Genomic DNA, 16,873 nt, shown 5'->3' with positions numbered 1-16,873 from the left:
ATAATTGTTAGCTAGCGCTCTAGTTGCTGACAACCGCTATGGTGCTAGCTAACAATTATTGGAAAAAACGATTAATTTCCGGAGTAACTAGCAGTCCAAATTTCGGAGTAAATTATATTTTCCAGATAATCCATCTCTGCCCAAAACGGTAAGTACGATATTAAATTATTATTGAAGTAAATCAAGTAAACATCACTGACAAATTTGTGAAGATATTTTTAATAACTGTTAATTCGTTGAAACACAAATAATTAGCAGTCGGAGGCTCTGAAATTATCTCGTCAAAAATTCCAGTCAGTGGAATCTGAGGCATCGAAGAGCTCAGAGTTGTTAAAATGGAAGCTGGAGGGATATTACTGAAAAGTCGCTGAGTCTGCTAACGACAGATACCCCAGCGTTGCGTGTGGGCGCCCTCCCTCTTATGGGGTTGGCTACTACGATGCCGCTGGGGTCACTCAAACCCGGAGAACTGAGCCTCTACTTTAGTCAATCCTCTTTGGTGATAGTGACCGCCGCGCTGTCTCGTGCCGCCTGAGAGAACTTGTCCCCTGTTTTTGGCTTGACAATACCTGCTTGTATCTTACCTTAGGAGGCTTTAGTGCCCCCCAGTGGCATCGTAGTACTGCACCCCAAAAGAGGGAGAGCGCCACATGCAACAACTCGGTCTCCACGAATGATGAAATGAGTTCAGGTCAGTTTATAGCAATCCAATACATTTTATGACTTTTACTCGCCGTTTTGTGAATTTTCTACCAAGTGCAACGCCCGGAGATACTTTATATGTGAAATAAATGATAGATTCAATTCTTCGAGAGGTCTCATTGCCTTCAGTACAGTGAATATTATAATCACACATCGTAAACGCCAAAACCGTGAAATCATCTGCAGGGGGTTAACCCTCAAAGTTTGAGCTGCCAGCTTTCTCTCAATTGCAACGACTCATCTCGAGGGATATTTGATCCTTGAGTGAAATATAAATTGACGTGAAAAATGTCGAACGAGGGTTCTGACAGCAGTGATGTCGATCAGCCAGCATACATGGACACAGGAGAAGCTAGTGAACTGCCACCAGAGAGTCCACTCCTCATGAAATCAAGGGAACAATATCAAACTCTTTACAGAAAATTTATGGAGTGGAGGGATACGAATGAGAAGGGTCCACTGTCAGAGGATGTATTCATGGATTATTTCACAGATCTCGCTGAGAAAATGAAGCCCTCGACTCTGTGGTCTCAGTACTCAATGCTCAAAGCAACTATGATTGCCAATGAGAAACTCGACATGAATGAGTTCTACAGATTGAGGGGATTCTTGAAGACCAAATCAATTGGATACAAGAAAAAAACGAGTAATACATTTACTTCGAGACAGATCGAGCAGTTCTTGACTGATGCACCAGACAGCCAATATCTCGCTGAAAAAGTTGCCCTGGTCTTTGGAATTCTTGGTGGCTGCAGAAGTCACGAACTAGTTCACATAAGTGTCGATAATATTGAAGATGATGGATCGATGGCGCTCGTTACAATTCCCAAAACTGAGAGCGATCCAGAGCGTTCATTCTCAATTTGTGGGGAATTTTATCAAGTTTACAAGAAATACGCCTCATTGCGACCAAAAAAAACTGACTGCCGAAGATTTTTCTTGAATTATCGAGGAGGCAAATGTGTAAATCAAGTGATTGGCCTTCACAAGTTCGGGGGAATGCCAAAACTAATAGCTTCTTATCTCAATGCTCCTGATCCTGATGGATATACAGGTCACAGTTTTCGGAGGACATCTGCGAGTCTTCTAGCAGAGTCAGGAGCTGATTACAGAAGCCTACAGCGTCATGCTGGGTGGAATTCAAAAATTGCTAGAGATCTCATGGAGGAGAAGAAGAGGAATCAAGTCAGGTTGGCTAAGCAGATAACGGAGTCGGTGTTTTTGAAACCCTCGACTTCCACTTCGAATGATAATTTCCAAATAGAAGCACCACGTGAAGAGACGCTTGCACCACCAGAACAATCACCCATTGTTGATGATCCCTTGTTTATTGACTGCAGCACTGCAATCAAGGAGGAGATCACGTTGGATGAGGTTGCTGAAGAGCAAGTGCCCGCGCAAATAAAAATGCCTGTGCTTGGTACGAATCTAATTCGATTCTCATAACACTCGAGTAATTTGATTGAATGACAGTATTTTTATTGTTTTTTTTTTACAGCTCAGAAGCCCAATATCTTCAGAAAACCAGTTAAGCCACCCATTCTTCGGCCAGTCGCCACACCTCCAATAAAAATTGCCCCCAAACCGGTGATTCGAATCCAACCGAAGAATGTTTTACCAACACCTTTTCCTAATCAGAATCCTTCAACGAAACGTCTTGTTGTCAAAACTATTTCGGTACAGAGACCTCCAGTTGTGCCTCCTCTGCAGCCACAGAGCAGTACATCGGCCCCTGAAACTCAGCGCTCCCCAGAGGTAAAAAAAGTACAGTAAGAATATGTAGATAAAAAACAGGAGAGTCGATATATCTCGAGAAGTCTTGTACGAAAAGTTCTACATATCTTCATTCATAGAAAGAGACAGATGTTGGATGAATGAGAATATGAATAATGACATTCCTTCAAAATCTAATGGACCAAAATGTTCCTGTAATCATTCAAGTCATAACTCTGCTTGATTTTTTATTCATAACTTTTCTTACTCATAGTTTCTAAGGAAAAGTTAGGGATGAAAAAATAAAATAATTGGAATGCAAAGAATAAAGAGAGATTATTTAGTAATTATCATATTGTTTTAGGTTTGTCTGAGATGGGGCTTTCACCACAATAACATGCAGACGAGTTTTCCACACTTCCTCAACTCCGAGGAGTTCGTCGACGTGACCCTCGCCTGCGAGGGTAAGTCTGTAAAATGTCACAAAGTCATTCTATCGGCTTGCAGTGATTACCTAGCCTCGTTGTTACGAGAAAATCCCTGTCAGCATCCGATAATTCTGATGAAGGATTTGAAGTTTTGGGAAGTTGCGGCACTAGTAAAATTCATGTACGAGGGGGAAGTTAATATCCTCCATGACAAGTTGCCACAGCTGTTGAAAGCTGCTAATGCACTACAAATCAAGGGATTGGTTAACTTTGCTCCTCAACAGGTTAGTGGCAACATTAATGATTTTTATTATTATTTCAACATTGTCACTTTATTTTATTTTGAAAATCCTAAATGTGGGCCAATTTGAAGTTTTCGTTGCAGAATAAAGACCAACCGCCATTGGCTTCAGCGTCGGTGTGTCGGCCTGAAGCACCCGCAGCTCCTCCGAAGACTCATGAGATCAGGAAGCCAAAGCACCTGAAGAATCTGTCGACGGCATCTCCGGCTTTCTTCAGGAGAGCCATTAAACGTCCACTCCTGATGAAGAGGCCTAGCCTCGTCTCGAAATATCGTCGAGAAACTCCCAAGACACCTCCACCACGTGAATCATCTCCAGAGATTAAAATGGAGACCCTGGATATTCCTCTTGGGGATGCTGACCTCTTCTCAGTGTCTCCGGAGTACGAAAATCTCATAACTCTAGATGAGGCCAGTCCTGGGGAGGGAAGACCTCCCGAAGTCCCCGGACATGATATGGACATGGTACTGACTGATTATTTGCAACCGGAAAACAACTTCTTGGAGAAGATGGACGATGTGGATAACTGTGGGCGCAGTGCCGAGATCGAGGAAGAGAATGGCCAGCCTCCTGGGGACGATGATCAACATGAACTACATGAAGAGGATGGAACGTGAACCAATAAGAACACCAGCGATATTTATGAATTTTATTACTTCGGTTATTAATAAATCGAAAGAAAACGTTAGAAATAACGAGAGAAAGCATAAGACGTTCTATTACTTTAAGGGGATAGTACTGTGAGTTTTGAAAGTCATGAATTGTTGAACATCGCCGTTTTTTTCTCGTTTCCACACATGCAGAAATTAATTATTAGCGCGTGGAAACAGATGGTCTATCGCATATTTTTTCGATAAACTTTTTTCCTCCACGAAAATGTACAAAATATATTATGGGGCGTTATTTCGAAGTTGAATATCAAAAAGATGAAGACTGTTTTCTCCTTTTTCATATTGAAGAAAAATCACCGGCTATGCGAAATCATTCCAAATTGAATTAACGAACATTTCTACTGACATTGAAAATTCAACAATTAGTTGACATCTAAAATGTTCATAAAGTGTCTCGTAATTATTTTATAAAAAACTCACAGTAGTCCTCCTTACCGCATAGTAAAAATTTTAACAATTCAAAATATCAAATGTCATTAATTGCACAAATATCATTCATCCATTAATAATAAAGAACAACGTTATTTGTAATAATGCGTCTAATGCTCATTTAAAAAAATGGGGATCTCGTAAGACCATTTGTAATTTCCGCTGAAGTATTTTATCTCAGAAATTCGGTAAGAATACTGACAAAATTACCCATTTTATTTATTATTCTGGATCCCAACTTTTTATCACTAACAATAAACAGAACACGGCAAATTATTTTCTAAAGAGACACCGGTAAAACCCCGAAAGAGTATACGACAAAGAAAAGAATTATAACCGATTTTTAAAATCATTTTCCCGTTATTTTTGGGACATTTAAAAAAATTAAAAAGTTAAATGAAATGTCAAATTATGGCGCCATTATTGGCAGCACTTGTTGACCTGCGCACGCACCCCCTCTCCCTAAAGTGTTTACGTTTCTCCCAACCAAACAAACCGCCGTTTCTTCCCAAAATTATGTATTAAAATTACAAAATTTCGAGATAAATCCGGTAAAATGTGAATACCTGAGTGTGAAGTAATCTACTTGTGAAATTATTATGAGTGAATCCGACGACACGGATATCCTCTTGCTGATTCCCCCTGACCTGTTCACTGTGGCATCGTCAGGATCAGAAGAGAGTTTGAACGGTTGTTACTCCAGTGGACGTAAAGTGGTTTCAGGTCTCCTGGAGCAAGTGCACACCCTGGAGAATCGTTTTAAGGGATTGGAGAGTCCTTCGAAGGCCTTGATGTCTCAGAGAGTCGATTTATTGACTCCAGACACTCTGGAGTCTTCAAACATCTTCAAAAGTCCCCCTTCAACGATTAAAAAATGCCCACAGAAGCCGCAGAATTACTCCTCTTCCCTGAGGTTCGGTCCCACCACGAGTTCCAGTGACAGTGAAAAGAAACCGAGCGAAATGCTCCCCAAGTATTATCCCCGATCTTCCACAGGTTCTGACCACAATCTCCACATGACTGACCCATTCTCTCCTTTGAATTTCAAATCCAACAATTCTTACGACACAAATTCCCTCCTCCCACCTCTGGACTTGAAATCCGAGGTCAAAGAGTCGAATTTTCCCAAACAGAACACCGGCAGAGATCCCCTGGGAAGTGAATTCTCTCAACTCCTCAACAACAGCAGCTCTGGGAATTCACTGTTCGAGAGGATCGACCGAAGATCCCCGAAGAAAGATCCATTCACAAAGACTATTCGAGATATTTCAAAAATTCACGAGAACTACTCGAAACTCTCCACGACCTCCAGCGACGTGAATACCGTGAACTCCAGGAATTACAATTTCCCCAACTCCGATTTCCGATCATTTTCTGAGAGGAGAGCCGATGTGGGTGTAAATACTGACTCTGCCGATTCAAAATCCCAAAAATTACTGTCGTTGACTGACTTCTGGGAGCCGGACTCATCGAAGAGTGAAGTGGAAAAGTTGAGGATTAAATTAGAGGAGGAAAAATTCAGGAGAGAACACTGCGAGAAGACAATTCAAGAGCTCCAGAAGAGGCTACTGGAGCAGCAGGAGAGGGTGGCTGTTGCCATCGGTATTGACAAGGAGAAGAACAGTATTATTCAGCAGTACCAGGCAATAACCCAGAAATTGAAGAACCAATTCCAGACTCTTCAGGTGAGTCACAGGAAATTAGAGGAGAGTTCAGTCCTGTCCAGGGCCCAACAGCAGGCGGAGACTGAGGGTTTAAAAACCGAGATAAAACAGTTAGAAGGACAGCTCTCAACGTCACGAGAACTGTCGCTGGAACTCCAGGGAAAAGTCGATGCTGGGGTGGAAGAGAAGCTACAGTTATTGGAAACTCACGCCAGTGAATTGGACAGTTATAAATCATTCGTTAAAACAGGAGAGGAAAGGTACGAGGTACTGAAGGGAGATTACGATAAATTGCAGGAGAAGAATAATCAGCTGGAGGAGTCGTCCTCCATAGCACAGCAGGATCTCTACAGGGAGCGACTCAAGGCAGGTGAAATCAGGAGTGAAATGGCGCTGATTCACAAGGCGTTGGACACATGCGAGGCAGAACTCACAGTTCTACGACAGGAGAAGGAGAATCTCATGCTAAAGCTCAAGGAGGAGGAGAAAAGATGTGCAATACTCGAGGGAAAGAGGAATAATCTCCAGGAGGAATTGGCCACTGCAAAGAGGTCGGAGGAGATGAGGAGAGAAGAGGTGAAGAAACTCGTTGATCAACAGGAGCACATCCGGGGGGAATTAAGGGAGATTTACCAGAATCAGGTCGACGAGGTTGTCAAGGTAAAGTTGAAGGAGTTTCAGGCACACCTCGACACCGCTGAAGCTTCTTTCAAGACTGAACTCGAGGTGAAGCAGAGGGCCATTGCTGAATGTGCGGCTGGAAAAATTAAAAATATCATTGATAAACATCAGCTGGAGATAAATCTGCTGGAGGAGAAGCACAAGGAGGAGAAGAGGCTGTTCGAACTCCGGCTCTCCCAGAATGTTAAAAAATCCAACTTTTTGGAGGCGAAATTGAGTGCCCAGCAGGCAGCAAAGTCGAGAATAGCCGAACAGCTTCATTCACTCATGGAGAAGCAGTGGAAACAGGCTTTGCAGATTATTTCCTCAGGGAATGACGCAAGTTTTGGTAATTCAGATACTTCGAGAGAAATTAGGACTTTGATGAAAGCCAATGGGGATTTTGATGAGGCCATGGAGCCAGTCAAGCTCGGAGTTTCACCTAATAAAAACTTTTTTTATTCACGTCAGGAGCATGATGAGAGCCTCATTGCTTTCACCAATAGTGAGGAATCTAGGGAGAAAATTAAGGATTCCACGGATGATTTGAAGAAGTATATCAAAATGGTGAGAATTTTATTTTCGCTTTACTTTCATTTTGCATTGATTTTTTATTTGATTTTTGAAGCACGGATTCACACTCACTTGCTGATTTCCTTGGGTATTTATAGATCCTCCAGATGCAGGAGAAAAATTTCTCAGGGACAAACGGCGAGAATGAGTCATCGGTTTCATCGTCTGAATGCAGACAAGTACCACGAAAATATTATACGAAAGCGGATGCTGTCTCTACTAGTGAGAAAACCGTAACTTGGCAGCAAACCGAGCCCTCGACTGTTTATAATTCAGTAGCAATGGCACATGTCGATGGAAAACCATCGAAACCCCCTTGGAAGTAATTCCCTCGTGTTGACTATTTTATTGATAAATATTTTAAACATTTTTTTACGAATAAAACTATTTGTAATTACTCTGTATTTGTGAGCTCTATGATGTTTCCGAGTTGTGAAAAACGAGAGAACGGAAGTGGAGAGTGATAATGATGTTTTTTTTTCTCTCTGGGAGGCGATAAATATTCATCTGAAACACCAGAGATCTACTGGTCTGCTACTCTGTTCGTCATGAGTAATTCAAAGGGCGGGTTGTATTTTGTCGGAGTTTTGCTGGGGCTTGGCAGTTTGTCGGGGATTGATTTTGCCAGTGGAGTGGCCTGGAAACCCCGAGAGGACAAGGCCAAGTGTCCGAAAGTCAAGGGATTATCCCATTTTGCTATTTCAGAAGTGAGTAGAGCCTTTAATTCGCCTGATACATTTTTCAACAGTCAATGAGGAGGACTTGTCCTTCTCAAAGATGTTTATCCAAAAAGGTATTCTGAAAAATTGTTTTTTTTTAAATTCTTAATGCGGTATATCCTTTTACGCTTTGTCTTCATAAAATTTTAGGTCGATCCACGTTTATAATTGAAAAATCAAGTGCGTTATGATATGAAATAGAAAGCGGAAAGGGGAATGCATTTTCTAATTCCATCGATTTGATCAAGAGTTATCGACGATAATGCGTCCGATTTCACGTGTGACGTTTCGAAAAATTGTATTAAATAACAAATAGAAAACAGTAATTATGCAAAAAAATACCAACACTGAGTGATTTTATCAATTCTACATCGATCAATTGAATTCCATGCAAAATAACTAGCCCCAGTGTAATAAAAAAGGGCGCGGATTTTTTTCAGAATGCGATAAAAACTCTAAGACTTGGAAATATCTAAATCAATAAATTTCTCAGTTTGTGGGACCGTGGAAGGTGATTCAATATTACGCCAGCTCGGAGGAAGCCCTCGCATACAAATGCATGAGGGCGGAATTATTTCTCTCCGAAGACGATGCGGAAATAACAATGAACTTCACGTACAGCTTCGTCGACGATCCCATTAATGAGAAAGTCTTTGGAAATATAACGTGGAAAATTCCGCAGTTTCAAGAATCACCAGCCCACTGGGTGCACGCAGAGTTCCCCTGTGAGATCCTTCAATTATTCTCTTCTCCTTATTTTTCATTGGCTCATTCCTTTAATATTTCAGACGAAGGGATCTACAACACATATGTTTTGGCAACGGATTACACCTCTTGGGCATTATTAATGCATTGTGCGGAGAAGAATAAGAGTCCGAGGTATCTCTCGAGTTTCATTATGAGCCGCAAGAGACGTCTTGGGGCTAATGTTATCTCTTATCTGCGAGAGAAACTCCCGAGGTGAGATATGACGGCTCAATTGAATAATTGAATAATTGAATGATTTAATTATCACTGGGTAATTCCGATTGGTCTCCTTCTCCCCCTTCAAACCTTCCGTGTTATCCACGTAATTCCGTAATTTATGTACCCGGGAATATTCATATTTGCCAGCAGAAACCAATTTATTGTAGTTTCCTTTCTCTATTTAAATTGTGGTCCACTGCACAATAACGTGTTTGCACCAATTTTTTTTTCAGTAGTTGATTGTGGTCGCACTAATTGGCCTAAAAAAAATTGCACAGGATTTTTGATTGAAAACACATCAATTTAAAAAAAAAAACATTTTTATTCGGAGGTCAATTCGTCAAGAATCATTGGTTATTATTCGACTCTATTCAATATTTTTTTTGCATTTTTCATTAATTTGTAAAAAAATGTATGAAATTGGAATTGAAAATTCTATTAAAATCTTAAAAATTTGATCATTTCGGTCATTTTTATAGAAAATCTCGAAATACAAGGCAGATGGTGAAATTTTGGTCAGAACCTTTTTCGTAGCTCTCAATTAGCCCTATAAAAAAGGTCATAACATAAATTTCGCTATTTCCTCTAGTTCTCGGGTATTTCCGGATAAATAGTTGTTTATGGAAATTTGGGGAAAATCGAAATTTTGAGGACAGAAATTGCAATAGGGTTTTACGAAATGCTTTAGGTATGATATCGATCTCGAGTACATGTTCCCAATGGAGCAGAAGGACTGCAATCACACATCAGAGCGGACTAATTCGTTTGGAAGTCTTCCAATGGTGGAGGCAGCGAGAAATCGATACGAGGCCAACGAAAATCCAAATTGAAATGTGAAAACTATCCAAAATTCCCTAATTAATAAATCATGGACATCAGACGGTTAATCTGTCATATTTCTGGGCTAGTTTTATTAATTCAATTAACAACGTATTATAATAATCTTCATTCTGCTCATTTATAATTACATAATTATAATGAACTGTTTTATTGTTTTTTTTTCTTTAATTTTCTTTAGACCCGTCATCTTTCAACGTTTTCTTTTTCATGTTTTAACTTAGCTTCGCTTCTGTTTTCGTTCAATATCGTAATGCAATTACGTATTCACCTCATTACGTTGATTGACGATGTTCGTCGCTTTCTAATATAGTTTTTGTTTCGTTTTGGATTTAATCGTCAATAATTTTGCGTTTTTTTTTCCTCAACTGTCAGTCGTTTTTCTAATAAATCACCAGACAATGGCCGCTACAACTGATAATAAAATGTTACAAAACCATTTTATTCATTTTTTTTTTTGGTAAGTGTTTTTCTCTTGTCGTTTAAAATCATTCAATTAAACTCTCATTTTCATTCACACGGCACAATTGTTTTTGACATTACTTCGGTAATCACTCTTTTTCTTTCACGGTTTTTTTTTCTCCTCTCGCCCTACTTGTCGGTATTTTGGTATCAATTAATTCGATAAGTGATTAATTACGCATTTTTGAAGCCACATGTGAGGGCCACACGATTTTATTTATTACGTGAGGTTGACACTATTTGATTTCACATTGTTTTGTCCTACCACAGATTTCTTCAAATTATTTTACCCATTTTTTTTTTATAAAAAATTCACTTCATCATCCAAGAGCATCAGAAATTAATTGAGATTCTAGTTGCAGTGCTAATTGGAAAGTGCGACTTTGTTGAAAGATGTCTTCCATTTCTTTACCTGATTATCCGTTAATTCTCATTCGTTTAGTTATTTTGTTTATTTATGTTTTCGACTGAAGTTTGATTTGAATTATTCTTCAAATAAATGAGAGAGTAGCGCACAGCGTGGAAAGAAAATTTGATTAATTCACCAACTCGAGAGCACGTGATGTTCGTTAAATGCTGCACTTGATATTGCAAATTTTTTGAAAATTTAATATACATGCATAATAGTTTTTTTTTCTCTACAGTTAATCCTCTTCCAGTAATTACCATCAATATTGGTTGTTTAATTTTGGTTTTGTTTATTTTTTAAATACTCCAGTTTTTCCTTCTTAGATTGCTAATGATATATTATGATGAAAATGATAATTTTGATAATTCATTCAATAAAAAAAAAGAACAAAACATTACAACAGCAGATTAAAACGTCATTGCTCCTCCGTACGTTTTCAAAATTTGACAGTGCTTTCGTAAAATGATTGAGTATTATGCACACTTCACTAATATTTGAATTTCTTCGATCTTTATTCTCCATTTTTGCCACTTCTTTTTGTCTTAAAAAGTAATTAATTAATTTGACTGATGATTATATATCTACTTTGAAATATAATTATTGCAATTAATCAGTTCGCTACCAGACGAAGTTCTCCATTTTTTAATCCCTTCATTCTAATTTTGTTAGTAACATGAGTTTGTGTATAATAGGTATAATTATAATCAATCAATCGAGAGATTATCTTTTTATATGCTCTCGCCAAAAATTCATACATTTTTTAAATCTCTTTTTGATTTCCACGAAAACAAATGAGCCGACAATTTTCCTCAGTTCATTGACGTTATTTCCTCACTCTTTCAGCATTAATTTTTATTTTAAATTAGCGTTTATTACTCATGCATCTGAAAAATCATCTCGAGGCAGCAGTTGATACCGGAAGTATTACGATAATTATCAATGAAAAAGAAAAAACCGGCTCGAAAGAACGCTTGGAAAGATGAATAATGCGAGAATGAGATAAAATTAATTAGATTTGCAGTTTGAATAGTGTACGATGTGAATTCGTGTCTGACAATATTCTTATTGGCTTCAATTCATATTTTATCATCTGTGACGATCCTTGAGAGTAATTAATTAATTAATACTTAACAATCATGAACACACGGCCACGATTTACACAACGACCATGACCAAACGAAATACGAGAAACAATTCCATAATATTTCTCTACTCCGCTTGATCACAGATAATTCACTCAAGTCGGCCCATTTCAATTTATTTACTCACGACCTCAACAACTTTGGTCCAAATTTTCAAATTCACTCCATAAATCACCCCCAACCCCTCAATAATTCAACGAGCGATCACCGTTAAATGGGCGTTGAAAAAAAAAAATTCAAAAACAAGATAAACCCAAAGTGTTCATTTTTCAATTTACCCAGGACATCATCACTTCAATTCACTACCCCTGTATCCCTCCCTACAATTCCATGGAAAAAAAAACATCTCACTAGATTTAATTTAACTAATAATTTTTTTTTTGGTTTATTCTTTTTTTTTTCTATGATGAGCCATTGTAGTCTGTGGGATTTGTCGATGGAGACCGCTGTCAGTAGACCCACCTGACAGGCGTCCACTGCGGTGTTTTCTGTATTCGCTCGATGGCTGCCTCTAATTGGCCAATAGTATCCTCGATATCGTCATTAACGATAGTAAAATCGAAAAAATGCCCATACGACTGCTTCAGAAGGTCCGACTCCCTTCCAAGTCTCTCGAGGCTCCCATCGTACTGCAATTCGTTAATACAACAGATTTATTACAGCATGAGAAACTAATGAATTGTAATTGATTGATTGATTGACATTAATATCAACTTACGTCATTCATATTTTGAACCACTGGAGCGGCGATAAATACAACGTAGGGTGCAAATTCAGCTGTTCGTAGAATTTTCAACGCCTGGGGCTCAACATCGAGAATAGCCATTTTTCCCTCCTCATGGATTTTTCTAATTGTCTCTAATTTTGTTCCGTACATTGCTTCCTCGTGGGTTCCTTGGGGGTTCAATGTCGAGGATTAATTGTCTGGGGGAGATTCTAGGGGTAATCGGAGACTTACCGTACTCTAGGTACTCATTCGCACTGATGTCTGCCATCATTTCGTCGTGGGAGACGAAATAATAATTTCGACCGTTTTCTTCGTCATTTCGTGGAGGCCTCGTTGTATCTAAATTAGTTTATCATTCAGGATCAGTTGATGATAATCATTGATGATAGTCAATGAATCTATTCTTATTCCACATGAGGAAATTATTGCCTTTGATGATTTATTTATCACTATCACTTGGGAGAACCTATTTTTTAGCTGTGCCTGTCACTCTTTGTACGTGGCCATTCTTTCAGCCAAGATTCACATTTTTTTTTTTTTCCGGCAGAATATCGATGGGATTGACGGGCAAATTAATTAATGGATTAATTCATTGATTAAAAATATTTCAAATGACAAAATAATGTTATGACCGACGACTCGAAGATATTCCAGATACATTACAAGTCATGTCAAGTCATACAGCATGAGTTTCGTGTCTTACCAGTGGCTGAGACTGTGGGATCACCACTACTTCAAGGATTTCCTGGCTGCCTACAAGTTCATCTAACGGTGATATTACATGTCAAGTCATATTTTCATGTCAAATGTTTTAATTTGTAATATTTAAAAAAATATACTGATATCGTAATATCTCGACTTGTAACATTTTTCAGCTAATATTTCGAGGGATAATATTATTACCAAAGAAAATTTGAAGCGCTCACGAAAATTCGTGAGTTATTAAAGAATGATAGAGCCAAAAACCGATATATTTGTCCACGTCAATCCGATCCACCGTTTCCCCGAAATTCACAAAAAAAAAAAAAACATGAATAATGGGAAGATATCGGCAATAATTCCTCAACCGAGATATTTCTCCCAAGAATAGATCAGTGTATTGGATAAAGGAGTTGATTAAAAATGAAGTACTAACGTGGAATAGGGTAGGCATATTTATCAGGATGCTTGGAGATAATGGCATTTTTAATATGCCGACGACCAACACCGTGAGCCCCGAGGAGAACAAGGGTTTTGCGTTGGAAGGCTTCGTCTAAAAACGAGGAGTAATTAAAAAGAGTCCCTCCGAATTTTCACTGAAAATACAGGAGCAATTGAATGATAATACTCACGAGGTACTTTAACAACCTCCTCGTAAGTGACCAGATCCAGCTGATCAAAAACAGCGTTGTGCTTGGCAAGGTACTTATCCTTATACTGTTTTTTCTTTCGGCCAAAAATTGAGCAATTGACTGAAGTACCAACAAATAAAAATCAACATCCATTATCTGTTATTCCAATCAACTGAGGAATTCTGCTAATAGGCTCATTAATTCGATTAAATTAGGTTCATTGAAAATAGTGTGCACTTTGAAATAACTGTCATACATTGGATCAACGTAATAGCATCGAGACATTGGTTGTTTTATCTTTTTACAATTTGCATTTTTATCTAGTGTATGACATGCTTGCATCGCTGGCTCTCTCGATCTTCAATAAACTAGTGAACAAATAAGATGAGTATAAAAATTGTGAGCAGGAGACTAAAGATAAATTGATTAATAAATTAATAAATAAAACTCACTACAGAGTGATAAAATGGAAGTGAAGTTCCAGCAGGTCACAATAAATAATAAGAATTATTCGATGCATGAGTAGAATGTGATGATAAAAGGAGGATATCGTGCCATTTTTTTTTATTTACCTAGGGAGAGGAAGAAGAGGCAGAGAATCATAGGGTTTACGTTCTTATGCATTCCTCTCGACAAAATTATTCTAATAAAATTTAGCTAATTGTGACAACAAGTCAAGGAAATATATTGCACTAATAAATATTCCGTTCGTATTGTAGTCTTTCTAATTTGGAAGTTATTAAAAGCTCTTTGGATTGTACTCCCGTTCTTTTGCTAAAAAATTTCTATGCCTGTGATATCTTTTTTTTTTTTACATATTCTTTTCTCTCTGTTTTATCTTTTCTTTAGCTGCAGGCAGAATTTTTTCGTACCTGTCGAGCTGTCACAGCCCTCGGTGTGAGGAGAACATCCGCCCTCTCCTTCCGCATCTAAGCTCGCATAACATACAATAATATAATAATTACAACTAATTCTCTATCAGGGCATACTCTTCAGTTTAAAATCCTGAAAATACCGACAGCCCCTATCATCGGCTCGAAGTGATATCAAATGTTATTTCTCGTGATTCATTAAAATATTGACCCTCCGCCAATAGAGCACTCGAGGATTTAATTGCAAAAGGCTGATGATGAATTAGCAACGGTTTAATGACGCATGATGTTAATACAACGTGGAAAGCACCCATGCCATGTATTTAAATGCTATCCCAGGGCAGTGAAAATTACAATTAATCACCGATTTAAATGGTTTTTCAATGGGTTTGATATATTTTTTTTTGTTTTTCATGGAACAAAAGAGTGATATCGATCTCGGATTAAAGAGAAGCAGTTTGAGCACAGGGTGCGATCTGCTGGAACAATAACCGCACGTTTATTTATTTTCATTGAGTTTTTATTTGTATCGTCGTCTTAACAGCAGAGGCGTAATCGATAAAGATCTTATTTCTCAAATAAATAGTTCTGACAATTCGTCGACGAGAGATTGGAGGAAAAAATGGAGAGCAGGGGTGATGAACAATTGATGAACAATCGATGATTAATATTCCTTGTGGCCCGCACGTTCTTTTTGCAATTTCTGGTTTGAAGTTTGTGTTGTCAGTGGGAAGTATTTATGATTTTCTTTTTTATAAAAGTGATGAATAATTATAAAAATGATATGTATGTTTATTAAATTATTATAAAATGATAATTGCAAAGAGATAATTATGAGGAGGGGAGAAATTATTAAAGAAAAGATGGAGATATGATCAGTGGCGATGGGAAAAGAATACATCTGACAGTTGATAACAATATAGAATTTAAATGGACTGGTAACTGCATTTTTTTTATCATATCTTTTTTATGGTATCACGTTTGAATATTACCGACGGTAATGTTAATCATAAAAACATTTCCAATCCCAATATCATGTGTTATAGTTATGGAAATTTCATTGGCCAATATAACAGGTGTGAAAATGTGCTAGAGCTTTTTTTATTGCATTTTACTTGGTTTTTTAATTTTTTCATTATTTATGATTATTTAACAATTGATCAGTTCTACCGGTTTGCTCGTCACACACGGATCAATAAATAATCATAAATAATAGGATAATAACAATCATTAATGATATTCTATAAAATATTGAAAAACATTGTGAATAGTTTCATTTTGGTGGATGATAATTTTTTAATTTAATTTCATTTTCCATTCCAATCTAATATTTTTCAAGTAATGTTTAGTGATTTTCACAACACAATTTGAATTCCAAATTCATAAATAATTTACACTGACTCGAGATAAAATGGAAACCAGAAGTTACGAGGGATGGTGTATGCGGGCCTTGAATGATTGTTTAAAAAATGTAAAAAATGGGAAGAAATGGGAAAAAGGAGTTACCGAGCTGTTGTTGTTAAGTCGACGAGATTGAAATGAATTTGAGACCTATGAAGAAATGGCGAGAACAGTCAGGATACCCCCGGATGGGTGAATAATTCTGGAGAACAGTGGAATGAGATAATGACGTTCTCATTATTTGTGAATATGTCTGGAGATATTCCTACCTTGTTCCTGCTTATTCTTCTTCATGGCCATGCAGGCAGCTCTCCATTCTTGCAACTCTGAGGATGGTATGAGACCAGCTGAGCCAGCTGCATTGTCCTTCCTAGCCTGCCACCAGTGATGATCGTCCTTGCTAATTATTTGCAGTATATCACCAGTTTTAAATGCTATACCAGCTTGGGCACATGGTATGTGCTCATCCTCGAGAGGATCGTAATCGAACTGCGCTCTCACGAATATCTGTGACAGACATTCGTTGGATATTAGTCTCATTATCCCACCCCAACCCCTGAGTTTATCAATTGTGGGAGGCAGTTATAACACTGAATTGTTTATTCCCCGGTGATTAAGCATTTCAATTTGACGACGAATATTACTCGAGTAGATATTATCTCCTCTAGGATGATGCATTATAAGCTCAAGCAGTTGAAACATGTCAATCGATATTTACTGGTTGTTTTTTTTTTCTCTTTATCGATTTTTTTTTTTCCACAATAATTGAGTCTAGAATTGGAGATATTGAGTGAATTTGTGGAATGATGTGATGCTTTCTAGGGAATGTCATACCTTGCTCTATTGTTGACCCTGAGTATTTAAA

At 37.9% G+C, this 16,873-nt stretch overlaps 4 protein-coding genes across 14 annotated transcripts in view; 3 read left to right on the top strand and 1 right to left on the bottom strand.

Annotated features, from left to right (window-relative positions):
• Positions 1-603: 603 nt before the first annotated feature.
• Positions 604-4,347, top strand: LOC105265790 (uncharacterized). 2 transcript variants are annotated; one of them, XM_011303502.1, is made up of 4 exons: positions 604-2,122; positions 2,201-2,457; positions 2,780-3,127; positions 3,229-4,347. In XM_011303502.1, the coding sequence occupies exons 1-4, from the start codon at positions 991-993 to the stop codon at positions 3,760-3,762; spliced, it is 2,271 nt and encodes a 756-aa protein (XP_011301804.1). In that variant the 5' UTR covers positions 604-990; the 3' UTR covers positions 3,763-4,347. The 2 variants fall into 2 exon arrangements, with proteins under 2 accessions (XP_011301804.1, XP_011301803.1); XM_011303501.1 differs by having other exon boundaries at positions 605-2,122; positions 3,217-4,347.
• A 79-nt stretch (positions 4,348-4,426) lies between these two features.
• LOC105265792 (centrobin) lies at positions 4,427-7,546 on the top strand. 2 transcript variants are annotated; one of them, XM_011303503.1, is made up of 2 exons: positions 4,427-7,136; positions 7,241-7,546. In XM_011303503.1, the coding sequence occupies exons 1-2, from the start codon at positions 4,845-4,847 to the stop codon at positions 7,466-7,468; spliced, it is 2,520 nt and encodes an 839-aa protein (XP_011301805.1). In that variant the 5' UTR covers positions 4,427-4,844; the 3' UTR covers positions 7,469-7,546. The 2 variants fall into 2 exon arrangements, with proteins under 2 accessions (XP_011301805.1, XP_011301806.1); XM_011303504.1 differs by lacking the exon at positions 7,241-7,546 and having other exon boundaries at positions 4,427-6,918; positions 7,041-7,129.
• On the top strand, positions 7,374-9,723 carry Karl (lipocalin/cytosolic fatty acid-binding protein Karl). Its single transcript, XM_011303505.1, has 5 exons — positions 7,374-7,464; positions 7,635-7,849; positions 8,355-8,586; positions 8,650-8,821; positions 9,516-9,723. Exons 1-5 carry the CDS (start codon positions 7,431-7,433, stop codon positions 9,655-9,657), a joined length of 795 nt encoding a protein of 264 aa, XP_011301807.1. The 5' UTR covers positions 7,374-7,430; the 3' UTR covers positions 9,658-9,723.
• CASK (peripheral plasma membrane protein CASK) overlaps positions 9,711-16,873 on the bottom strand; it is a 24,566-nt gene continuing 17,403 nt past the window's right edge. For 5 of the 9 annotated variants that reach the window (XM_011303511.1, XM_011303513.1, XM_011303512.1 and 2 more), the window contains 6 exons: positions 16,278-16,515; positions 13,736-13,855; positions 13,540-13,656; positions 12,636-12,743; positions 12,396-12,571; positions 9,711-12,306 (listed from right to left, as the gene is read on the bottom strand). In XM_011303511.1, the coding sequence (XP_011301813.1) occupies positions 12,127-12,306; positions 12,396-12,571; positions 12,636-12,743; positions 13,540-13,656; positions 13,736-13,855; positions 16,278-16,515 (939 nt within the window). In that variant the 3' untranslated portion in view covers positions 9,711-12,126. Of the gene's footprint in view, positions 12,307-12,395; positions 12,572-12,635; positions 12,744-13,539; positions 13,657-13,735; positions 13,856-14,607; positions 14,665-16,277; positions 16,516-16,873 lie in introns of all 9 variants that reach the window. The other 4 variants (XM_011303507.1, XM_011303509.1, XM_011303508.1 and 1 more) reach the window with 1 other exon arrangement.

This window comes from Fopius arisanus, unplaced genomic scaffold, assembly GCF_000806365.1.
Source record: "Fopius arisanus strain USDA-PBARC FA_bdor unplaced genomic scaffold, ASM80636v1 scaffold00032, whole genome shotgun sequence".
NCBI lineage: Eukaryota > Metazoa > Arthropoda > Insecta > Hymenoptera > Braconidae > Fopius > Fopius arisanus.
Note: the sequence above shows the minus strand (reverse complement) of the source record. Positions and strands in the feature narration are given on the sequence as shown.